At 45.8% G+C, this 19831-nt stretch overlaps 1 protein-coding gene across 3 annotated transcripts in view; it reads left to right on the top strand.

Moving 5' to 3' along the window:
* The first annotated feature begins 4655 nt into the window (after window positions 1–4655).
* LOC147613023 (uncharacterized) overlaps window positions 4656–19831 on the top strand; it is a 62599-nt gene continuing 47423 nt past the window's right edge. For 2 of the 3 annotated variants that reach the window (XR_015263339.1, XM_086782317.1), the window contains exons 1-4: window positions 4656–4786; window positions 4967–5068; window positions 5182–5406; window positions 19516–19731. Coding sequence is in view for 2 of the 3 variants with exons in the window: in XM_086782317.1 (XP_086638443.1) it covers window positions 5200–5406; window positions 19516–19731 (423 nt within the window). In the remaining variant the exon portion in view is untranslated. The other variant, XM_086782318.1, reaches the window with a different exon arrangement.

Raw genomic sequence — 19831 nt, 5'->3', positions numbered from 1 at the left:
TTTGGACATGTTCCTTAATTTCTTTTGATGGCTATAATCTGCGTTCAAAGTGTGTTTCACCTTCTTTGACACTTTTCCATGATAATTTATTTTACACTTGTTTAAGTGTGGTCTATGCTTAATTTTCTAAGCCTAAGACAAATTCTATCATGGGTTAGTTGACCTGTTTGTTTTGGTGGATTTTATTGGATGTTTTCCAAGTTTTATATGGACTCATTAGGTTCTACCTAGATCACTTGTGTTTGGGGGTTTTTTAATGAGTGCTACACACGTGTTTTCACTTGCTTACTTTGGAGTTTCGCTTGAATGACATCACGTTCATATACTCCGGATTGATGAGTTGGCCACTAATTTTAATGTTTCTTTTGGCTTGACCATTAGATAGCATGCATTGATTTTTATGATCAACTATGGTTTTCATGGATTTGAGGAGCTTCTATGCTTTTATCCATGGTTTATAAGGATCTTTTGATCTTTTGGATAATATCATGTGCTTTGAAGGTAGCATTTGCCTTCGTTTTTTGCACTTAATTTATGGAGTATATTGCTTGTACTTTTGTACATATTCCAACTTGGATACCTAGTTGCTTCTGTATCTAGGTGAGTTATTTTTCTACCCTAGCTTTAGTGTGTTTATTGGGTAGTTATCATTAGAAAGGCGCCAATAATTCAAAATTCTTTTCTAATGATGTACTCGAAAAGAGTTATTCCTTGATGTGGTCTCAGGAATATAGAGACAGGTTTTAGTATGTGAAAGTCTGGGATAAGGCCATCTTATTCCTTTTATACAGGATTTTATTCATATTTCCTAGACAGCATACTAGGGAGTTTCAAATTAATAAGGTATATATGGGTGGTATCATGGTGGTATGGGACGCTAGCGATTCCTCGCATATATTATCTTATGGGATAATTTGGGCTCAAGATTGTTGCTTTGCTTACATCACTTGGCATGTTGACCTCAACATTTAAAGACAATCTCATTTTTTGACTTCACTTGAAGTTATAGCGTAGGCATTATCTAGATAAACTTCTTTTATCTATAGCCTGCATGTATTGATGAGTGTAATCTCGTCGGCATTTTCACTTGTTGAAATCTCTTTCTTTAAAGTTCAATGAGTTTATCTTGTTGTGTTCGGATTAAGGAAATTTGGAATTTTCCTTTGTTGGCATTTCTTTCTCTAGTTCCGTACTTTAGGTGATTTATACAGTCAACCTGATGGTTTATGGATGGACATATGTGACTCATCAAGACGTTGATGACACCTATATGGGTAACTCGGGACGCCGATAATTCCATGAGCAGATGTGGGTACATCAGGTATAAATAGAAAAGAGTGCTGTAGTGTCACATCAAACGTACTACTTATCTAGCAATTAACGCTACTTATCTAGTAGGTAAAGATCTCTTCTAGTGGCTTGTAGGTAGTGGCTAGTCCAAATCATTCATCTTATCTATTATCTTGTTGTTATAATGCCATGTTTTCCTACTTTATTCCGAATGGTTTACAACGAGGAAACTACTTTGAGTATGAATTTCTCTGATCATCCATAGTCTGATGGTGGGCAAACAGAGCGTATGAATCAGATTGTAGAGCATATGCTTCGTGCATATGTCTATGGAAAAGCATCAAATTGGGAAAAATATCTTCCAATGATGGAATTTGCTATAACGGCTATTGGTTTTAGTCCGTTCATGCTTATGTATGGGTATCAACCCAGGGCACCTATTGATATCGGTCTTAAGGACATCGAGTTTGATTCATCGAGAGATTTCTTGCGTGATATGCAGGAAATGCTGAACGAAACTCGGGATTCTATCAGGAGTGCTCAGGATAGGGTACGATTCTATGCTGATAGAGGACGCTCAACTTGATCTTTTGAACCACGAGAAAAGTTTCTAAAGATTCTCAGACTTTGTCAAAAGGTAAATGCTCGAATTTATCTCCTAGATATTGTGGTCCATTTCGATTTATACATCGGATTGGCACGGTTGCGTATGAATTTAAACTGTCTCCACATGTTAGAGTTCATCCAGTCTTTTATATCAATAGATTGAAAGGGAAACTGGGAGGTGGAGATAACACAGTTACTCCTCAAGAACTCGTTGAAGTCGAAGAATTATCCTATGTTCCACGTGAACCTGATAAGGTACTTGAATTCAGGGAAATGAAACTTTGTAGTTGACTAATCCTTGAGGTTAAAATTAGGTGGAAAGATAGGGAAATAAAGGATTTGACTTGGGAGTCGATTACTCACCTACCATTTCACACTATAGCTATATGCTACTGGATTGGAGTTATAAATCTTGATGGTATGGGACATCAAGGTAAAGGTATGATGTACTTCATTATAATTCATGTGTGCATCCCTTGGGCTCGGGGGTGGTCGGGTGGATGAGTTTATGCCTGATTTATGCATAACAATTATCTAGAGAGATCTTAGGGTTTTAGTACTAGGAGAATTCATAAAAGTGAGAAACGTGAGAATATATATTCCATGAATTAAATCTAATTCATAAATAATAATAATAAACGTGAGATTATATATTCCATGAATTAACTCCTCATAACTCTCTCTCTCTCTCTCTCTCTCTCTCTCTCTCTCACACACACACACACACACACACACACACACACACACACCCCTCTAAGGAATTCTAAAATTTGGTACCGTTTATTATTATTATTATTTGCATCTCACATTTGTTACGGTTCATTATATGTAATCTATAGTTCAAGTGAGCTTCTATGCATCGCACGAGCTTTACTGTTGATTCAACCTTTATTATATTCATATCTTTTGACTTTTTATGAGTTCATTCTTACTTTGTGAACTTGAGTATAAACACTGTATGTTTTGGGATTTGTTGATAAAGTTGTGTTAGGTGAATGAATGATGTGAGGAGGTCCTTACCTATGGAGCATCCATTCAAAATCATTCAAAGATATTTTTAGGATGACATCATTGGGCCTATTCACATGTTGAACTGAAAAGGGAAATGCCAACATTTGGATTCCCTTTAGTGCACATGCTTCAATTAAAATCCATGCCATTGCGTAATTCGTATGCAACAAATAATACTTTGGCAAATTTAGTGCCATAATCGATAAAAAGAGGATTTAGTTGCTAAGAAGGTTACTTTGTCTAGAAACTTGTGGAAGTTTGACTAGCCCTAGCACTCAAAATATTGCCACACAAGCCATGAACGATATTGGTTTATTTATTCACTTGTGTGAATAAATAAGCCATGAACGATATTGGTTTATTTATTCACTTGTGTGAACTGGCCATTTGACCATTCAATAGATTTGGAAGCTACAAGGAATTAGAGCTAGATTAGATGCCTTGAAGCACATGAACTTTAAGGTTCCCAACGGCTAGATAGGAAGTGAGTGCACATATTCCATGTTCTCATCTGATTGGCAAACCTGGAGGGTTTCAGTTTTTAAATCCAGTTCACGCTAAGTAGGGATTTTTTAAAATATAAAATGTTTCCTACATTTAAGGCCTTGGGAAGAGTCATTGAAATCTTAATACCTAAGCATGGCTTAAAAAAAAAGCTTCACCTCTTCTCACTTACATTAAGTTAGCACTTTGTTTGCTTAACCATGATTACTTTACATTTTTCCCATTGTTGCTTTTGCATACACCCTGCCCATGTTGTTGAAAGCTACATGAAAAGCATCAATTAAAGATGTATTATATTCAATTCATTATACTCTTGGAAGAGGCACTTGCTATCCTTCTTGGAGAATTTTTTTTCTTTGGCCACACCTGAAAAGCCTTAGCAATACATAGTTGGTGTTTCAAGCAAAGAGTGGGCATTGCTTTTTCTGGTTTGGACTTGTTTGCTAGAGGTAGTAGACTTGGAACTGTGAGGCTTGGCTTTGTATAGTAGTGGAAAAGTGACACGGATATGTCCACACATCGGTACACACATTTTCTTCTCCTATCTAAGAAGGCATCAATACACAAAATGTTTGCTACATGGGGGTGCTTTCGAGAGAGGCATGTTGCACTCATATATGGAGGGTTGTGTGATTCCGTATATCTAGCAAGAGTTGGGAGATAAAAAAAAGAATTGCAAACTTTTGTAAACATAGAAAATTATGGGTAGAGAGTTTGTTCATTGCGGATCAGACAACAGTAAAAATATTCAGTAGTAGACCTAAAGGGTGTTGGATGGTAGGTGCCCTATGGCTTTGGCCAACAGGTGCCCTAAATCATATGTAAGTGAATATGTAGGTGAACCTAGGATTTTTGAATTTCATGAGATGTTGGCCTTTGATTTGTCACGGTTGTTTGAACACCGTTGATTGAAATCCTTTTGCATCATTGGTATACGTTGGAATTTGGGACTCGAGTGTTGATATGCATAGGTTTTTGCCCAATGATTCTTTGAATTGTATCATATTATGTGTGAGGGTGCTGAAATTACAACATGCCATCACCTTCAGAGTGGGTTTGAAGATTTGAATCCCATACCAGGGCAGCAAGCATGGTGGGTGGTGCTATCGTTGCTATAGCTCTGGAAGCTTGGAGTGTAATTTCTTTGGGCACATTTTACTAAAAAAAAAGTAATTTCTTTGGGCACCCTCGCACGACAAAGTACTGGGCAGAGGCCCTTCACCTAATATGAAACTAATTTTGGCCTTTCATTCAGCGAGAACCAAACCTAGAAAGGCAGAAAAGTGTAGCTTCTTCGCTCTTGGCGTTCGGTGGTCTTCTTCTTCGTCAGCAGCGTTTTTCTTGAACATTTTCCTTGATTCTCCTGCCGATTTAGGTTTTTTTTAAATAAAAAAAAGGACTTTCTGCAGTCCCAGGCTTTTTCTGTATCTTAGGGTTTTACTTGAACTTCAAAAATTATGTTTTTCTGCAACCCTAGGGGATTTCTGCAACCTTAGGGTTTTTCTGCAAGTTTGGGTGGACCTTCGTTCTCAAGCTGCATTTTGCACGGTTGCAGGGATAGCAGTCGACTGAGGTTTATACGCAGATGATACGTTTGTATGCCAGAACTTCAGTACTGGGTAGAGCTTAAGCTTTCGTCATTTATCAGGTCCATCAGGTACTCAAGTGAGAGCTCTGTTTTCATTTTATCAGCAAAAAGTGCTCTAATTCATGTTGCAGGGTATACTTGGAGGCAGTCTGAGGATGAAAAGCAGGTGGCTTTTCTTGCAGTTATTTTAGGGATCTGAGATGGGGTTTGATCCCGAGTGCATCCTTCAGCCAGAGGTGGTTCCAGGCGAGTACTATTGCCCTCTTTGCAGACAGCTAGTCCATCCCGCTGAAGTCCAGCAGACACATTGTGGTCACCTCTTCTGTAGACCATGTGTTCTTTACATAGTCGGGACGACGCGCTGCTGCCCTTACGAGAATCATCCTATAAACGAGGGCGACCCCAAGGTGTGCCATCTTCATGCCAAAAATAAAATAAAATTCTTTTTGTGGAATTGGCGTGAAAAGCTATCTTCACTTAATTTGTCTTGAAAAAATTGTTTGGAATACCTTGAAGTTGCTGGTTTTCTAGTTTTCAAGAAAATTGCGCTCTGGAAGAAGTAAGGCTGTTTTATTTCTTTCGTTACTGATGGCTTGAGGGCTGCCTTACATTTTTTTTTTCTTTAAAACAATTGTTTTGAGTACTTCTGCAGGTAATGTCGCTTCGCCATGAGTTTTGATACAGATGCCTGTTGATTTATTTGTTATTATTTCTCGAAATGAGCTTTAGGTACCTTAAGAGGTACATGTTGATCGGTCTTCCTTCTCCTCCTCTTCTTCACAAAACTTTCCTGTAACTTTATGAGACCCCTTAATAGTGCAGGTTTGCTTGCTTTTCTCCTCCTCTTCTTCACAAAACTTTCCTGTAACTTTATGAGACCCCTTAATAGTGCAGGTTTGCTTGCTTTACATAACTTTTCTTGTGTACCCACTGCAATTGGGTGAAATGATGATATTAAAGTACCAGAAAGTGCAAGTTTTGGGTGCCCCAGTTCAAGGACAAGTCATCAGGGTAGTGCCAGGGTAAGTCCAGTCTCAGTTTTGTAATTCACTTGAACGCTACGTTTGTACAAGTGTTTAGGATCCTTATTTAGGACAACTGCTGGGATTCAGACATGCAGGTAGTCCTCCTACAGGTAGAGGATGCCCCAGTCAATCAATCCGGGCAGCCCGTCCAGACAGGTTTGGACAGCTATGGATAGCTGCTCGGGCAGCTGCAGGTTGAGTAGTAGGTTGACCAGGCTGACCAGCACGAGGGGGCAGATCTTGTCCTCCTATACAGAGGCCCATCCTCCTCCTATTCCACTTAGTTAGCCTATGACACAGACCACACAGACCATGTCAAGCATTTTTCAGATGTCCATCACTCAGCCATCTAGCATGGCACCGATTCAAGATAGTTCAGCTCTCCATTTCAGCAGATGACAGAAGGGATCGGCAAAACCAAGGCATCCAAGGATCTGTGCCTAGTAAACAGCCTGCAACAGAACAGACCCCGTTTGGATCAGCATATTCCTGTCTAAGCATGTAAGGAGATATCGTTAGGTCAAGGATGAAGATATACATTGTAGACAATGCAAATATACTGAAAGGTGGGGACCCAATGCCATGTCTGTTGTACTCATTTTAGCATTGGGTTTTGGAAATTGGGATCCAATACTGTCTGGTGTACTCATTTTAGCATTGGGTTTTGGGATCCAATGCTGTGTTTGGTGTATTCATTCCCGTCTCTTTTCTTCAATTAATGCACCAAAGTAATTGCACCCTAATTGCACAAACCCAAAACTCTCACTTTTTTGGTGCTATCATATTGCTTTCCGTAATGGGGAAAGCACTTAATCATTAACTTGTTCAATTACTTGATTGGCTGCAACACCACAGGGTTTACTCAAGAATGTCATATGCTAGACTTCAAAACCATTTAAACTCGCACTAGAATATGCCTAGAGATAATCCAAGACTAACAATGTTACTTCCCGACCTGCCTTGATGACTTCCGGACTTGCCTTGATGCCAGACTTCAAAACCATTTAAACTCGCACTAGAATATGCCTAGAGATAATCCAAGACACTATTACTTCCCGACCTGCCTTGATGCTAGACTTCAAAACAATTTAAACTCGCACTAGAATATGCCTAAAGATAATCCAAGACACTATTACTTCTGGTCCTGCTAGGGGTCAGGGCTAGGGACGCATGTGCTAACCCAAGATTAGGGTTACGATTAACCCATGATTAGGGTTAAGGCTTAGCCAAGGGCATGGGAAATTGGAGGGTTCACACGTGGGCTAAGGTTGCTAGCAAGAAGAGGTCTAGATTGACTAAGAGCTTATAATTAACAGCTAGGGTAATATTGATGTAATATGCGGAAGCTTCGGAGAAGGATCGGTACTTCAAAACTCAGAAAACAGCACTCTTTTCGCGACGGAATTAACGCACAAAGCTGAAAGACGATGTGCAGAAAATAGAGAGAGAAGGGGGAGATGGAGAGGACACAGTATTGGGTCCCAATTACCCTCTGTAGGGCCCCCACCACGGATGGTGTATTTGCTTTATTAGAATGATGTAAATCTGAAAACAAATACAGAGTACTTGACCTTTTCTTGGCTGGAAAACCTGCCCTTGACCTTCAGTCCTTCACCCCTTTGCTTTAGCAATGTTCTTGGCTGTCCTGGCCCTTGGTTGCTTGGAGCACTTGGTGAATTATGAGATATCAACATGGATTATGGGCTGGGGTATTTATACCACCTCTTGTCTCCAGTCGGCTGGCTTCAGGGAGCTCCACGATTGAGATATATTCAATAAAGTGTTTTCACACTCTATACTATGCTGTCCAGCCTGCGCATGCTTCTGGGCAGCACCCTGGCTGCTGGGCATGCTGCGCAGAGGTGTGGGACAGCTCCCTACACCTGGCCGACTAGGTGGGTAGGGTACTAGACCTGGCCGGCTACCTGTCCAGCAGTAGTACAGCTGGCCGGCAGCCCCTCCAGCCCATGCCTTGGCTGGTGGGCACAGCCTGGGCCCTCCTGGCCCCTTGGGGGTGGTTCTACACCTCCCCCATGCCCACACGACAAGTGCAAGTGCAAAATCTGCTCACTGGGGTAGCCCTATGGGCTGGCCCCATCTCTACATGCAAACCTACATGCCTACAGAGGTCTGGCATCCAGTTGCAAACCAGATACTCAGCACATCTGACATCATTCCAGAGGGAGACTCACAGCGCGGACTGGCACTGCTTCATGTGCAGGACAATGCACACCTGACCTTGGACTCATGTGCAGGACAATGCACACCTGACCTCGGACGACTGAGATGGATCCCTGGCTGACTCGTCCCGGACTGGGCTCACATGGGACCAGTTCGCCATCCCAGGTCCTGCACCTTCTGTACAGAAATGTCTACGTGGCATCCAAGTGCGGGATGCACGTGACATCCCCTTCTGCTTAACTTGACGGAAGCTGCATAGCCTCCAAATAATCCGTCAATAATGCCGGATAGTCTTCGAAAAATTCTTTGTCGAGCCATACCGCTTCATGAGTTCCTTGGTCCTGAAACTTCGTGAGAAACTGTCGTAGTCTTCGGCCTGAGCCATGCTTGAAACGGTGCAGAAGGATCTGTTCTGGAACCATTACTTCTGCTTCATCAATGATGTCTGGTTCCGCTTCGTCTTTGACCTCTGAAGGGGGTGGACCTGCATATGGCTTCAACCAACTGACATGAAATGCATCGTGCATAGTCCAACTCGGAGGTAGCTTTAACTGCATAGACACCTCATTAATCTTTTTCCGGATGGGAAATGGACCGAAGCTCCTGAAAGACAACTTTGGGCATCGCTTGTCCACTTGCTTCAATCTTTGCTTCATAATCCGAAGATATACCCAATCTCCTTCCGAAAACTTCATGTCCCTTCGGTCTTTATTGGCCTGTTGAGTGTAGGCCTCTTGCGCTTTAGCCAATCTGTCTTTAACGGACTCTAGGATCTCCTGGTAAGACTCCGTCACTCTGTTCGCCTCCGGTACTGAAGACGAAGTCCTGGTTAGCAACGACTGGAAAGGTCTTCCAAACGCTGCCTCATATGGAGTCCTGCCAATAGCTGAAGAAAAAGAGTCATTTAAAACAGCTTGAACTAAAGGCAAAAACGATTCCCACTTACCTTGCTGATCGTGGACATAACACTTCAGCACATCAAAGGCCAACTGGTTGTATATCTCTGTCTGGCCATCTGTCTGTGGGTGGAATGCACTGGAAAAATTCAACTTAGCACCAAAATTATCAAACAATGCCCTCCAAAAATGACTGGTAAACTTGGCATCTCGGTCTGACACTATGGTCCTAGGAATCCCACCAATCGGGTACCAATGCCGAATGAATAGTTGGGCAACATCCTCGGCGGTCACATTGGCCCTGCAAGGAATAAGCATAACAAATTTGCTGAACCTATCAATAATAGTTAAACACTGTGTATTACGCTTACTCGGACTGGGAGGCAGATTTGTGACAAAGTCCATTGAAATGTCTTGGAAAGGACCCTCAGGAATTGGCAAAGGCTGTAACAACCCTATCTTCTTTCCACGAGGAGCTTTCACCTTTTGACAAATGTCACAGCGTTGTACATATGTAAACACATCACGCCTCATCTTTGGCCAATAGTATTGCCGTTCTAATTTCTCCAGAGTCGAATTCATGCCCCTATGACCACCTGTAATGGCGTCATGGGCATCATGGAGAAGAGTTGCCCGGAATGATTTCATGACACACAGTCGGCCTTTGTAGTAAAGCCAACCATCGCGTATCAGAAAATGGCATGGTCCTGTGGCATCCAATGCCTGTTCCCACTGTGTACCGAATTCCTCGGAATCCGCGTACGTGTGCTTCATGTCTTCTACTCCTGTACCAACAAGGTCTAGTCTAGTGGTCTGAATCGCAGATACTTGTCCCTTCCTGCTCAAAGCATCGGCCACTGGATTGGCCTTTCTTGGAAGGTACTCAATCATGCCACCAAACTGCTGGAATATCTGACTCCAGCGGTGTTGTCGATCACTCCACTGTGCACTTGGCATCGTCTGAATCCAGCGCAATGCCTGATGGTCAGTGCGAACCTCGAAGTCACGGCCATACAGGAAATGTTTCCAATGTTTCAAGGCCTGAATAATTGCTAGGAGTTCACGATCATAGACTGAGTAGTTCTTTTCGGCGGGCAGTAACTTACGAGACATGTAAGCTACCGGATGACCATTCTGTTGCAATACACCTCCAATTGCGATGTTACTCGCATCGGTGATCACTTGAAATGGTTCGTCCCACGAGGCAAGGGCTAAACAAGGCGCTTCTGACAAAGCCACCTTGAGGTTCTGGAATGCCTCCAACGCTCGTGGAGTCATTCGAATCTTTTGCCTCCTTGTTTTCACTCCCTTTAGCAGATCGGTGAGGTCTGCCGAGAGATCAGAAAACTTGTCAATGTGGGTGGAATATGCCTGGCATATACCTACAAATGATCTAATGTCATAAGCAGTCTGAGGTACTTCCCAGTTAACAATCTCGGCCACTTCAGCCGGATCAAGGCGAATGCCTTTGGCACTGATTATATATCCCAAGTAATGTACCTGGAACAGATAAAATTCTGACTTCTTTTCATTGACATAGAGCTCGTTGCTTTCCAGCAACTTAAGGACTTTCTCCACATCAATGTCATGCTGCTCAACTGTAGCTGAAAATATGAGTATGTCGTCCAGAAATATGAACACACACACTCCAATCAACTCCCGGAAAATACGCATCATCATGCGGTTAAATGTAGCTGGGGCGTTTGTCAAACCAAATGGCATGACCACAAATTCATAGTGGGCCCGTTCTGAACGAAAAGCTGTCTTGGGGATGTCCCCCTCAACAATCCGAACCTGGTGGTACCTGTCAGAATATGCAGCGGAGATGATGACCAAATCTGGGAACACAAGAGCAAAAACGCAGGCAGAAAAAACAGCACAAAAAGAGAGAGATGTAGGCGTGTAACTCTGCTCTGATATACACAAGAAGATCCCGAATATGATACAAATAAGGCATGGGGGCTGAGGAGCTATATATACTCCCCTAGAGGGCAGTCGGCCAGCATCAGGAAAGCCCACGACTGACAAAATGTCCACGACTGCTGAAAAACAGCAGTCGGCCAGCATCTGGTGCCCCACGTCTGCACAGAACAAGTCGGCCAGCACTCAGATAGCCCACGACTGCTACAGATGCAGTCGGCCAGCCTCAGAGTGGTCCTGGCATCACCTGGCAGCCCTCCCAAGCCTCAGAAAAATGGGAAAAAATAGGGGAAAAAAATACGGAGAGTGGGGAAAAATGATAAAACACCTCATAAGAGCGGGCACACCCACAACAAAGGCCCTGGTGTATAAATCTAGACAGGAGATGACTTCTAACACCCCCTCTCAGCTCCTGGCTGTGTGACCAACCACTGGGAGCTGGGGTGCCGCCTGAGCAAATCCTGAGAGCGACTTCGTGAAGAGGTCCACCGTACTGTCCTCCGTCGAACAGAACTCCAGCAAGATGTCATCAGCAACAATCTGTTCACGAACAAAGTGCCTCTGGATGACCATGGGTTCCTCCAGTGGAAGCCCAAACCTGCAATGTAACCTCCTCCTGCTCCGTAAAACTACTCCTGGGCCATAAGTAGATCCCCTCGTGTCCGAATCTCCTCCCCAAACCGAGTCACTCCAACCGCGGAGTCGAACTCCATCCAACAATCCCCCTCCTGTGTACAAGAGTCCATGATCCTTCGCATGCCGCAGAAACCACAGGAAACGCAATCCTGCCTCCCAAAGAGACATCTGCAACCAAGAGCTCAACTGCCTCATCAGGAAGCTCCCGTCCAATCCGGTGTCCATCAACCAGATCAATGAACCATCCAGCTTCTGAGTCACAGAGACATCACACTGCTCACAACGATCAACACCTGTTACGGTGCACAAGCAAGTCCTGGAAACCTCCTGAAGACCACGCAAGGCCTTCTGAAACCTGGCAACCACCCCCTCTGAATCCGGAACCACAAAGCCTGGAGAAACCACCTCCTTCTGCAAGTAAGCACCTGTCACCTGCCTGGCTTTCCGAAAGGTCCCCGTGGAAAGAACATCCTCAGCTACTGGAAGTTCTATGTCCCGAACACGACGAGACATCAGAGCATAAGTGACCTGTTCAGCTTCCTCTGACTCACGAACACAAGAACTACCAACCTCAGTACTGGAAAGTTCCTGCCAACTGCTGCCATCTACTGGTAAGCTATCCCCCACCTGGTCTCGGAAAGCCTGTACCTGCAGCGTATCCACACCTGAGTAGCTATTACCACACTGCCACTCATCACAATCTTGAGGACCTGGGAGAGAGAGTGCTGAAAGCCTGTAGACTCCATTCTCCACTCCACCTTCCCAAACCACTTGGCCTGTTGCTTTGTCCCGGAGAGCAACAAAATGCTCATCAAACTCCACCCGTACGCCAGTCTTGCAAACCTGATGCACTGACAACAGATGAAAACCAAGTGCCGGAACATACAACACCTGGGAGGAATGCTTCCCCCCTCTGCCATCGGGAACTATCTCCATCCTGCCCTCACTGTGAACTGGGATAGTGGACGTATCCCCAGTAAGAATATGACCAGAAACCATGCAGAGATCCTGTAAACCGGAACGGGAAGGAGTCATGTGCCTGGAAGCACCACTATCGAGAATCCACTCCCGAGTATCCATTGCGGAGAGTCCTCCAATCTCCTCCCTGCCTGAAGAAAATGAAACATCGGTGTCCATCACCTCCAGGTGCACAAAAGCCGGAGTCTTCGTGATTGCTGAGGAGTCTTCACCCTTCTCGGTCTTCCGCTTGGGACACTGCCTCCAGTAGTGGCCTTTCTCGCCACAATCATTACAGGTCCTCTCTGCCTTTAGCTTCTCACGGTCAGCGTCGGACATCTTCTCAGAAGACTTCTCGGATGAAGCCTTCCCCTTGCCCGAGTTACGGCCTTTCGACCGTTGGCCAGTAAAGGCCTCCGAACCTCCACCCTGAGGAGGGTTCGTGAATCGCTCCTCCTGGTCCAGGACCATGGGCACAAGCTCCTCCCACGTGATGGTGCTGAGCCTGCCACTGGTAATCAAAGAGGAGTAAAATGCTGAGTACGAAGAGGGCAAATGTGACAGCAACGTGATGGCCATGTCCTCTGACGATATCTCCTTCCCAGCCTGAAGAACTTCCTGCTGAAGAGCCTGCAGCTTGTTAATATGCTCCCGCATCGTCGACGACTTTGCAGGGCTCATAACCCGCATCTGTACTTCCAAGGAAATCCTCTTCATGGGCGATACCCTGTTATAAAGTGAGGCCAAATGCTGCCATATACCTCTGGCCAGCGTCATGTGCTTGACATGATTGATTACCTGCGGTGTGCAGTTGAGGAAAATAAACGAACGGACCCTGGCGTTGACGCGATCCCACATCTGCGTCTGGGCCTCCCGGTCCTTTTGGGTTGACGGTAACTCCCCTTCCTCTACTTCCGGCCGTGGAACACCAACAACGACGAAATCGGCGAGATCGTAGGACTCCAGAACGGATTCCATCATCACCTTCCATATGCCGTAGTTGCTCCCGTCCAACTGACGGTCAACCGGGAACGTGGGGAGTGTCGGGATCTTCACATGTCTCTCGGCCATCTCAAACAGATCTGCCATAGCGGGGATGTACTCTGAAAAGGGTGGGTGGGTGGGAACAAAGAAGAACTGATACCTGCAAGTGGCTGTCCAGCAAATCAGCCCGCCTTCCTCTTGCTTCTCCTCTTCCCGAACAGTCCAAAACAGTCCACCAATCAGCCACAAAACAGCCCCCTCTTGCTCACACAAATCCCAAGACCTATCTAGAGCCTAGGCTCTGATACCATGTCAGAATATGCAGCGGAGATGATGACCAAATCTGGGAACACAAGAGCAAAAACGCAGGCAGAAAAAACAGCACAAAAAGAGAGAGATGTAGGCGTGTAACTCTGCTCTGATATACACAAGAAGATCCCGAATATGATACAAATAAGGCATGGGGGCTGAGGAGCTATATATACTCCCCTAGAGGGCAGTCGGCCAGCATCAGGAAAGCCCACGACTGACAAAATGTCCACGACTGCTGAAAAACAGCAGTCGGCCAGCATCTGGTGCCCCACGTCTGCACAGAACAAGTCGGCCAGCACTCAGATAGCCCACGACTGCTACAGATGCAGTCGGCCAGCCTCAGAGTGGTCCTGGCATCACCTGGCAGCCCTCCCAAGCCTCAGAAAAATGGGAAAAAATAGGGGAAAAAAATACGGAGAGTGGGGAAAAATGATAAAACACCTCATAAGGGCGGGCACACCCACAACAAAGGCCCTGGTGTATAAATCTAGACAGGAGATGACTTCTAACAGTACCCACTCTTTAAATCCAGTTTGGAGAACACCTTAGCTCCATTCAGCCTCTCGAAAATATATGCAATTCGAGGCATCGGGAATCTGCTCTTGATAGTCAGCTTGTTGAGTGCACGATAATCGACACACAACCGAGAAGATCCATCTTTCTTCTTGACAAATAAGATCGGTGCTGCAAATGGCGACACGCTGGGGCGGATGAAGCCAGCTTGCAACAATTCTTGGAGTTGGCGGTCCAACTCCGATTCCATTGCCTTAGAAAGGCGATACGGAAACTTGCTCGGGGGTTCCGAGCCTGGGAGGAGGTCAATCTTGTGATCCTCCGGTCTGGACGGGGGAAGCTGGGGAGGGAGACTGTCCCGAAGAAGAATCTTCTGGAACTTTTCATGGAGAACCGAGTACTTCTCGGAAGCACTGGCCACCGTCTGGGCTGTCTGGATGTAAATCATCGCACACTGTGCGCCTTTCCTGACTGCTCGCTTAGCCTGCAAGTGGCTTATGAGCGGAAAGTTTGGAATACCTGGCTCACACTTAATGGTCACCGAGGTGTTTGACACATTCCGATCTATCTGGAACGTGTGCTTGTCCCACTTGACATCAGGAAGAAACTTGTGAAACCACTGGATACCCAAAATTATGTCTGCTCCTACAAGAGGGGCAACCATAAAGTCACGCACAAACTCTATGCCCTGAATTACTAATTTAGCACCTAGAGCTTCATACTTGACGCTCGTTGTCATACCTGTGCTAAAACCCTCAACTTGTTTGTCCACCGGAGTTAGCTTGAAACGGGCACGCCTAGCGGCCTCTTCCGTGATCACATCCTCCGTGCTACCGCTGTCAAACAAGACAACGACTCTCTGGCCACCTATGTAGCCAAAGGACTTGAGCAATTCGTTGCGCTCATACTCCTGGTCATGGGCGCCCTTCTGCTTATCTTCGAGCTCCCGGCTAATAATTGCTCCAACTGAAGCACCGGGGGTTGAAGAACTAGGGGTAGCCACTGGGGTCTGTGTGGGAGCTGTGCTCACCACGGAAGCTGTGGAGGCGGCGGCGGCCTTTGGAGGCTTCTTCGGACAATCCCGAGAAGTATGTCCTTTTGTGTGACAAAAGTAACATCTACCCTCCTTCCTGTATTGAGAAAGCTCCTCAGCACTCAACTTGCCACCTGTCTTGCCTGCCTCCGCTTTTTGGTCTGGAGTAAGCTTAGACGCATTGTTCGAGTTCTTGGAGCCAGAGGCTCCCGGGCTCTGTCCTGGGGAAGACCCAGTCTGGTTCTGGCTTTTGCTCCCCGAGGCGTTAGCCTTGGGAGAAGCCGGCTGGGAAGTCTTGGGCTTGCCACCATTGTGTTTCATTTCTGCACTCTGCGCAAGCGAGAGTGCGTCCTCAAAGGTGGCTGGTCTAAACATACGCACCTCCCATTGGATTTGCGTGTCCAAGCCATACAAATACTGCCCTTTCTTGTCCGCATCAGATAAGCCTAATTGTAGACACAAGGTCGAAATTCTATTGGCAAACTGAAGGACTGGTTGCGCATTCTGACGCGCACCCCTGAACTCGTCTTCGAGTCACTCAAGGTAGTGGGGCGGTAAAAACCGCTGCTTAAGGTCAAGGACGAACTCGTCCCACCCATAAGCTGCCATACCTGATCTGGTGTGGGCATGAGCCCACTGAGTCCACCAAGGAATGGCCTCACCTTCCAAGTACCAACTGGCTAAGATCACTTTGTCAATATCTGATTTCCTAACTGCGGCAAAGTAAGCTTCAAATTGATGTAACCATGAATACAGAGTAGTGGGATCGAGTTTACCATTATACTTACTGAAATTCATTTTCTCGGGAAAATGATTCGAGGGCGCCGCCGGTGTCAATCTGGCGTCCAAAGCTCTGAGGTAACGCTCGTGTTCCACTCGTCGCATGGCGTCGTCTTCGCGTTGTCGAATCTCCAATGCGCGGATCTGCATCTCAAGCAAGGAGCTTGGCTGCGGCTGTGACCCTGCAAGAGGGTCCCTGTGACGAGGATCTGGTATCTGGGATACGGAAGGAGAGGGAGGAGGAGATGGAAAACACGACGCTGGCGAGCGAGAACGCTCCTCCAGAGCCAAAATCCGCGCCTTCTGCTCATCCAACTTGGTTGTCTGGTCTGCGATTGCTCGCATCATATGCTGGAACATGTCTTGTACACTCAAGCCGGGTGCCCTAGCTGGGCTGCCTGGTGCACTCTGGTCCCATGGTTCTGGTTCTCTCTCGTCGCCGAAGTTCGCCATAGCGGGAAAATGCAGTTCCTTTCTGGAACGCAATCTGGCCATCCACTATCTGTGTGGGAGACTTCCGGAGGCTTCCGGAGGCTAAAAACCAACCGTCCTTCGAGGGACAGGAGTCACTCCGAAAGGGGTAGTCCACCGGCGTCTAAAAACCAACCACACGAGCAAAAAAATTTTCTGGTTTTCTTTGCTGAATCTTTGTCCTTGAAGTGAGCTCTGATACCACTGTAATATGCGGAAGCTTCGGAGAAGGATCGGTACTTCAAAACTCAGAAAACAGCACTCTTTTCGCGACGGAATTAACGCACAAAACTGAAAGACGATGTGCAGAAGATAGAGAGAGAAGGGTGAGATGGAGAGGACACAGTATTGGGTCCCAATTACCCTCTGTAGGGCCCCCACCACGGATGGTGTATTTGCTTTATTAGAATGATGTAAATCTGAAAACAAATACAGAGTACTTGACCTTTTCTTGGCTGGAAAACCTGCCCTTGACCTTCAGTCCTTCACCCCTTTGCTTTAGCAATGTTCTTGGCTGTCCTGGCCCTTGGTTGCTTGGAGCACTTGGTGAATTATGAGATATCAACATGGATTATGGGCTGGGGTATTTATACCACCTCTTGTCTCCAGTCGGCTGGCTTCAGGGAGCTCCACGACTGAGATATATTCAATAAAGTGTTTTCACACTCTATACTATGCTGTCCAGCCTGCGCATGCTTCTGGGCAGCACCCTGGCTGCTGGGCATGCTGTGCAGAGGTGTGGGACAGCTCCCTACACCTGGCCGACTAGGTGGGTAGGGTACTAGACCTGGCCGGCTACCTGTCCAGCAGTAGTACAGCTGGCCGGCAGCCCCTCCAGCCCATGCCTTGGCTGGTGGGCACAGCCTAGGCCCTCCTGGCCCCTTGGGGGTGGTTCTACACCTCCCCCATGCCCACACTACAAGTGCAAGTGCAAAATCTGCTCACTGGGGTAGCCCTATGGGCTGGCCCCATCTCTACATGCAAACCTACATGCCTACAGAGGTCTGGCATCCAGTTGCAAACCAGATACTCAGCACATCTGACATCATTCCAGAGGGAGACTCACAGCGCGGACTGGCACTGCTTCATGTGCAAGACAATGCACACCTGACCTTGGACTCATGTGCAGGACAATGCACACCTGACCTCGGACGACTGAGATGGATCCCTGGCTGACTCGTCCCGGACTGGGCTCACATGGGACCAGTTTGCCATCCCAGGTCCTGCACCTTCTGTACAGAAATGTCTACGTGGCATCCAAGTGCGGGATGCACGTGACAATTGACTAAAAGCTTATAAATAAAGCACGAAAGCTATATGAGGGTCTTAGGGTCAGTTATCAGACATGAGAGCAAGGAGCCACATGGTAGTGTGGGGCTACTACAGAGCGTGCAAGATCTCATTTCCATGGAGCTGTTAGCGGGTGGCTACGGCTTGGTGTTATGGAATGCTAGGTTGGGGTCATCAATGAGACTGGCGGGCTCGTGGCAATCTGAACTCAGGCTCTGGGGTGGTTTGAGGTACCAAACCTATTGTTGGGTGGTGAGTTGCTAGCCACAATCTATCGCGGTCACATGATGTGTTCAACGCAGAGGTCTATGGAAACCTTGCTATGTTTTCTCAGGTATGTTCTCTACCTCGATCCATAGTGGTTCTATGTCAGATTATCCCTGGGCATGGTCTAGTGAAGATTTTACATTGGTATGCAGTGGCATAAGCTACTCAAGTTACTACTGGTGGAGTAATTGTCACTGGCCTTTGTATTTTGACATCCAAGGAACCAAGAACAAAAGAGAATGCTCAAGCTTTATATTCCTGTGTAGGGAATTGAGTATTCTAGAACTCAAGGGTTGTTGTCCAAGTTGTATCCAAAATGAGCAACTTTGAGATTAAACAACACTAAATGTTTTGTACAAGAGTCATGGGACTAGGCATCTCATGGAGGCACTATTTATCAGTGTGAAGGAAATCATAATTGAGTGCATGGATATGAAGAGTGGTAGTCTTACCATAGACATTGACATGGGCAGTTGGACTACAGTAGGAACTTGTGTAAAAACCAAGAAATTGGTGTCAAAACCAAGGAGCTGTTTGTGCATTCATTTGTTCATTTGATTTATGCTTGTGAGAATATTTGTGCATGTGTGCCAAGGGTCTGGGATGCTTGGTTAAACCCAAGGACGAGCATGTGAGCACGTGTTTGTCTTCTGACATATAACGGGTGTGTTGATCTTGAGAGCAAGAAGAGAATCATGCTGAGAAACTCTTGCTTGAGGCTGACTCTAGAGGTGCAAAGGGTGGGAGTATCTGTCAGAGAGGTCTAACCCGAGGTCACTTTATGTGAAGGGTGAAAACCGTGAGGGCAAGATGCTTCTCGAAGCCAAGCACAAGAGAAGAGGAGGACATCTTGCATGAAGAATCATGTTTCAAGAGTTAGAGAGAAGAGCTAGGTTCATAGCAAGAAAAAGCAATGAAAAGCTAAGACAAAGCTAGACCTATCAGTTGAGGACAACGGTTTAATAAGTTGGGGAGATGTCACCAAAGCATCAAAATATAGGATGCTGACATGCAAAAAACGCAGTGCAACGTTAAAAAAAAGTTATACCCTGAAGTATTTTGCAAAGCTTGCCATTGTTGTTGGAAGAGGGTGAGCTTGCATTTGACCAGATTTTTTTTGCAACATGCTCATCATTTCCTAGTGTGTCTATGTCAGAGGTAATTGTGACATGCATTATCTTGACCATCTTGGTTTAATTGCATTTTTTTTTTGGCCTAGAGACACTTACAGGCTACTGTGGTGTTTTGCAGAATTTGCAGGAGACAAATCCAGCAGTATATGAAGCCATTAATCACATAGGTGTACGGTGCTTGTTTCACAAGAGTGGGTGTCTTTGGCAAGGCCTGCTATCTGAGTCGGCTGCACATTCTGCCAGCTGTGGATATGGCAACTCTCCAGTTTATTGCAACAGATGTGGAGTACAAATATTGCACCGACAAGTCCAAGAGCATGCACAAACCTGCACGGTTAGTAAACCTGACATACTCATAATGGCTGTTTTGCTAAAGCACTCTTGTGAAATCGTCATATCATTGACTTACACGTGTCAAGCTTTCTGATGAGATT

Source organism: Cibotium barometz, chromosome 44, assembly GCF_041138505.1.
Source record: "Cibotium barometz isolate CiBa-2024 chromosome 44, ASM4113850v1, whole genome shotgun sequence".
Taxonomy (NCBI): Eukaryota; Viridiplantae; Streptophyta; class Polypodiopsida; order Cyatheales; family Cibotiaceae; genus Cibotium; species Cibotium barometz.
This window is presented reverse-complemented; position numbering and strand designations above follow the sequence as displayed.